The following is a 6,000-nucleotide window of genomic DNA, read 5'->3' on the forward strand; positions in this document are numbered from 1 at the left end:
TCGTTGCTGCTCCGTTTCAGGCCTCCGGCTCAGTCCTGCTCGCTATTCACACTTTGCTGTGTTGTTGTTGTCATGTCGGTATAAACAAATCAAGGATTTATTTATTTACTTATTTTTATTTTTTTTATTGGGGGGGTATTCTACAGTTTTCCATTCTGCAATCCACTGGCTAGGTGCAGCAGTGATCTGCCCAAAGGTCCTAAATCGGTTTGGGCTCATGGGCGATGCTTTATAGATGTAACCTTCTCGGTTACATCTGTAAAACTTGACCAATCAGTCCGGAATATCACTGGTAAAGTTGAACCGGTGTAGACTACCCAGGGTCATATTATTAAAGCAATATTCATGTGCAGACTTTCTCATTATACTATTCATGGCTTTAAAATGTATTTGCTGTATTTTAAAGATGCAGCATTGGTCAATAAAATCCATCTAATCCAGTCCAATGGCAAGTGTATGTTCCAGAACAGGTTGATTGTTCTGGAATTGCATGAATATACGCTGTAGGCCCTGAATGGGCTTCGTTTCATGTTTAAATAATTGCTGGTGTCTGATACAATGTTTGAGTTTTCTTTGTGAGAAAATCTGTATAATTATGTTCAGTTTCAGTATATTGTGTTTTTAGTGTCTGGTATATTGTGTCTTTTGTACATATATTCAGCTGGTTTCTTGAAGGCAGTAACTGTACAGTATTTTAGACTAGCTGCCTCGCTGCTGATATCCCATAATACTATGGGATATCAGCTCTTCTAGCCTTCTCTGCCCAGTGTACAGATCTCCCAAGTGGGCTGTCTGCTGGTTTCACTTTTTGTTTTGCGTGGGGAAGAAAATGGCCATGAACCTCAAAAACTGTGACAAAGGGCCAAATGTTCTGTCTGGAGGCTAGCCGTGTGGAAAAACGGAAGTCTCGCTGCTTAGTGACCGAGAACAGTACCTTACAGAAGGAAAGCCCTTAGAGTTCCCCTGAAGTTTTCTGTTTAAAATGGTATCGTAGTCACTTTCTGAGCCTCCCTGGTATCTCTGAATGGATCCGTTTTTATTAAAGAGACACAAAACGTGTGTTGTATGGTGATGGATGCTGGCACAGCGGGGGGATTGGCAGCACCCTGAGCACCTTGCGCTCAACAACCAGCCCTCGCCATGCCAACAATTATGATGAAACGCAGATTCTCATTCCATATCACATATAAAATTCCGGGGACGCGCACTACCAGAAGTTCTGTTAAAAGCTGCATTCCTGGCTTGTTTGCCTTTGATATGGGGTGGGGCAGTTTACTTTAAGTTCTGCTCCATATGTGCTGTCCACGGGTTATTTAATTTGATTCGACTTGCACCTCTTTAATTCTCAGTGTGTGTATGTTGTGATGGTGAGGAAGAGGAAGGAAGGGCATTGTAGCGGGATGTTCCACCGCACTCCCACCATAGCTGCACTGTGGAGCAGGAGTCCATGGTTAGATTCACAAATGTGTAAAGTCAGCCTTTCAGTCCCCCAGAAAGTCCCAGCTCATTACATTAGTGTTAGGACTGGGATTCAAAATACCTGGATATCGGAAATTAGTAATGCAACTGATATTTATATTTGTATCTAAATTTCTACCTATAAGGCCTTTCAGGGGTACTCCTAATTGTAACTAAGCAATGGGGTTCCAGAACACTGATTTAGAACTTTCAGAGAAAACATGAAGAATAACCTAGTCTTCAAAGGGCTAGATAGCAAGCCAACTAGCTATAATAAATTGCGCAGTTCGTTGTAGCAGCACCACCACTAGCGGCCTAGCTTCCTGACAAGGTCTGTTTTTTGGCTAGCCAGCTTGTAATGGCAGAGGGACTGGCCCTATGCTGGGTGTTTGTCCTTCTATGAGGAATAAGATGAGTCCATCCATCCATTATCTATAGCTGCTTATCCTGAGCAGGGTCACGGAGGATGCTGGTCCCTATCCCAGAGTGCATTGGGCGAGAGGCAGGAATACACCCTGGACAGGCTGCCAATCTATCGCAGGGCACACACACACCATTCACTCACACTCATCGCTATGGGCAATTTAGAGTCTCCAATTAGCCGACACCGTGCCGCCGGATGAGATGAGCGCGTCCCCTAATTCGGCCCGTCAGGGCGGCCCACGGTGACACCGCAGCAGTTCCCAGGCGTGTGTGGTACTCAGGAACGTGTGCCTTGCAGGAGAGAGAGGCGCTACGTGGAGAGGTACTGGAAGGAGGTGCACGTCGGCGACTTCTATGAGGGATGAGCGGAGTGTGTCCCCTAATGCGGCCCGTCAAGGCGGCCCACGGTGACACAGCGGCGGTTCCCAGGCGTGTGTGGTACTCAGGAGCGTGTGCCTTGCAGGAGAGAGAGGCGCTACGTGGAGAGGTACTGGAAGGAGGTGCACGTCGGCGACTTCATCCGGCTGCGGTGCAACGAGATCCTCCCCGCGGACGTGCTGCTGCTGAGCTCCAGCGACCCGGACCACCTGTGCCACATCGAGACGGCCACGCTGGACGGCGAGACCAACCTGAAGCAGAGACAGGTGGTGCGCAGCTTCATTGACCAGGTACAGGCTCGGGTGTTAACAATGCGCTGCGGCGTTAACAATACACTGCGCTGAGGCTACAGTGTTAACAATACGCCGGTGTGAGCTTCCAATTATGTGGCTTGTGTTTCCCGCAGCGAGAAATTAATAATTAATATCTCCACCTACATCTTTGCAGTCAGAGGTGCTGTATTTTTTCATGTCGTAATACCGTATTCACGTGTATTCGTATGTCCTGCTGTATATGTTTGACTATATACATACATGTGTATATATATAATATACATTTTTAAAAATCCCTTGTATGTATGTGTGTTTCTCCATGTTTATATATGTTTGCATATAAATGCAGCATGAAATGTTCTCACACAAAGTCTAAAATGTGTTAACAAGTGTGCTCCTCAAGTTATTGTTTTGATTAAATAAAATTATTATTATTTTTTTTTTAGGATGGTGATTTTGACCCCACTCAATACAACAGCATCATTGAGTGTGAGAAGCCAAACAATGACTTGAACAGGTTTCGAGGTTACATGTGAGTATGATTTTTTTTAAATCTGCAAATTATCAACATTGAGAGGATGTGCTGTTTTTAACTTTAAAGAAAGGGTTTCACTCAGACAAAATGCTTTCAATGGAATGGATACTACTGTAATTGCATCACATTTGACACCCTCACTAGTAGTGCACACATGTATTTCACTTAAAAATACATATATAATTATTTTTCAAATCTTAAATGGATCAATTATCACTTTTTTCCACAAAGAAGTCTATGTGACTACACAACCGACACCAACTCAAAGGAATCAAAAGAGTTTGTAACTCATGAGATGTGTCTGAAAAAATATTTATAATGTATAACCAAACCCTCTTTACAAACAAAAGGAGCAATGTTTAACTGAGAGTAACTTTGTGGGGAAAAAGTGATGATTTACCCCTGTAAGAAGGAAAAATAATTATTAGTGTACTGGCTTGCAAGTAAACCTTACCTGGGGATGAGATGGTAACTTAGTAATAGAAAATACATCAACTCTGCTGAAGTTTTAAAGACTCTGGGTCTCTTTTCCTGGGTCCTGTGGAAATTCTGAAACCTGGTTGGTCAAGGTAAGACAGTCTGGGCCTGGATAGTGCTGGAAACTAATTGGTTAGTTTAGTTGGGCAGTTCTGTGACCCGATTGGTCACTGTAAACAGGCAGTGCTTAGACCGGGCTGATTAGTCTGATAGGGAAATCTTATGAAAAATATCCTTTGCTTATCTAGCTTATTTCCCATTCATATATGCACTGTTTTTTTTAATGCAACACACAGATATGCTTGTATAAATTAATATTTTCATAATACTGTTTTTTTTCCCCCCCAGACACAAGTTATGCTGTAAATCAAACGTTATAAAATCAGCTGCTATTGGTTATTTACCTGACATTCTTACCTAGCTTGGCAAGAAAAAAAGTGATGTGCCTGAGTGTGTTGACGATTGCCTGAAAGTCAGATTTTGTGTTTAAATGTATCCACCTCTCTTGAGGCACAGATATAATGAACCCATTCTAGTGTGTCCCTTACCATGGTTGAAAGGGTAGGGTTGTCAGCCAACGGGAGTCTAAATGACTGATATTTATACAGTGAGTATAGGGATCACAGATGTTGGTCCCTCACACTAGCTCACTGTTGCTAGGTTACAGAACAGCGTTATGTGTGGATGAACGCGGAGAGCTTCGGGATGGGTTGTGTTTCACTATGGGAAGCGGGACCGGGCTTAATCAAGCACTGAGAAATGCGTTATTTTTATCAATAATAATGCGTTCTCTAATACAGAAGATTAAAATAGCTGCGCACGCATCCCTGTGTGCGATCGTAAGGGCTGCGCGCCGTGGAAAACGCTGGAATGTGCCTGTCGGTTGCTAACGCGCGAAACCGAGCTCTCTGTTCTACTTCAGAGCACACGGCTCGGCCGCGGCTTCTGGCAAAACACGCCGAGCGTCCGAGGGCCACACCTGAAATCAGCAAAAATCTTACGGGCAGTTTAATGTAACTGCGATCCCTCTTTTTTTTTCTTTTTTTTTTTTTTAAGCAACGCATGCCGGAACCAGCGTTTCTGCAGTGAACATGGAAAGCAGAAAGCTTTCTGACTTTTTTCCCTGGTGGTCTGTCAGAATTGGAATCAAAGCTTTTATGGATTTGTCCAGCTGTGTGTTGTTTTTAAGGCTCTGTCTGTCATCTAAAGTTGTTTGTTTGCCTTAAAGTAACTATCCAAAGCAATGCTGTGCAATACAGTAATTCTGTACCATGCCATACGAGCACCATACATGCTAACACCAGCTGGTGCTACACAAAACTGTGTGAAAAGAAATGGAAAGTAGCAGTGGCTGGCTGCAGTGTTGTGGAGGATCTGCACATTAGTATGCTCTTTTGAAGTAGAGGCTGTTGCAGGGATGGGAAAAGTTCAGTCATATGGAGACATGGGGAAAAACAAATTAATTAAAAGCCAGTGGAGAGCAATGCAGAAATGGTGTACAGAACTGTCTGCACTTTAAAGCACTGTAAAACGTGGCTAATTTGGTCGCTAGCAGCTGCTATATGAAGAAGGACACTTTAGTCTTGCTGTGTGTCATTAAATTAGCAATGCATGTTTTCTGCATTGGAGAAAAATACACTGGCTCGCTCTAACTTGCTTGGCTCAGTGTCCTGAAAAAAAATCAGTGCATTTCCAAGGAGGATTTTTTTTTTTCAAAACCCCTGCTTGTGTACAATAAAGCAATGGTTTGAATGCACTATTTGATGCATTAACTGATGCATTTGTTGAGTTGCTGGGTAGACAATTAGTGTTGCTCCCCTTCCAGCATTCTCTCAGTGATACAATGTTCTTTATGACATCACCGTACTCATGACCCCTCCCCCAATACTCACTGTATCATTCTACCTTGGGCCCTCAAGCTTCTCTGAAATGGACACACATTCAGTCTTTATGACTTTTCAGTTTACTTTGTATTTTCCTTTTTGAGATTTGGTTATTTTATTTTTATTTTTATTTTTTATTTGCTAATCATTGTTGTCTGCAAATACGGGTAATTATTATGGTGCATGTAGACATTAGTTACATCAAGTCCACTTCAATACTGAAGCGTTACTGTAAACTGGAATCTGAATTCACAGGTAATCTGGGAAAGTTATGGAGTGGAAGGTGCTTCAGTGATTCAGATTAAAATCACATACATTTTACAATTCAGTAAGACCTGCATTTAGAGAAACGGATGTTTTGCCAGGTGAATGCCGGATGGATGAGTGTGTTATTATTGAATTTAACAGCAGGTTTATAGGGTCACCGTGTTTAACCGTTGGCAGAGTTCATGGGACCGGCCGAAGGGAAGGTCTGTACAAAGACAACCTGCTGCTGAGGGGCTGCACTGTCAGGAACACAGAGGAGGCTGTGGGGATCGTCATCTATGCAGGTAGGGGTTATATGTGTACATGC

The 6,000-nt window shown here is 43.0% G+C and overlaps 1 protein-coding gene across 2 annotated transcripts in view; it reads left to right on the plus strand.

Moving 5' to 3' along the window:
- atp10a (ATPase phospholipid transporting 10A) overlaps window positions 1–6,000 on the plus strand; it is a 31,529-nt gene that overhangs the window by 1,166 nt on the left and 24,363 nt on the right. For both annotated transcript variants that reach the window (XM_064309748.1, XM_064309749.1), the window contains exons 2-4: window positions 2,345–2,549; window positions 2,978–3,063; window positions 5,871–5,977. In XM_064309748.1, the coding sequence (XP_064165818.1) occupies window positions 2,345–2,549; window positions 2,978–3,063; window positions 5,871–5,977 (398 nt within the window). The remainder of the gene's footprint in view (window positions 1–2,344; window positions 2,550–2,977; window positions 3,064–5,870; window positions 5,978–6,000) is intronic.

This window comes from Anguilla rostrata, chromosome 15 (genome assembly GCF_018555375.3).
Source record: "Anguilla rostrata isolate EN2019 chromosome 15, ASM1855537v3, whole genome shotgun sequence".
In the NCBI taxonomy this organism is placed as follows: Eukaryota; Metazoa; Chordata; class Actinopteri; order Anguilliformes; family Anguillidae; genus Anguilla; species Anguilla rostrata.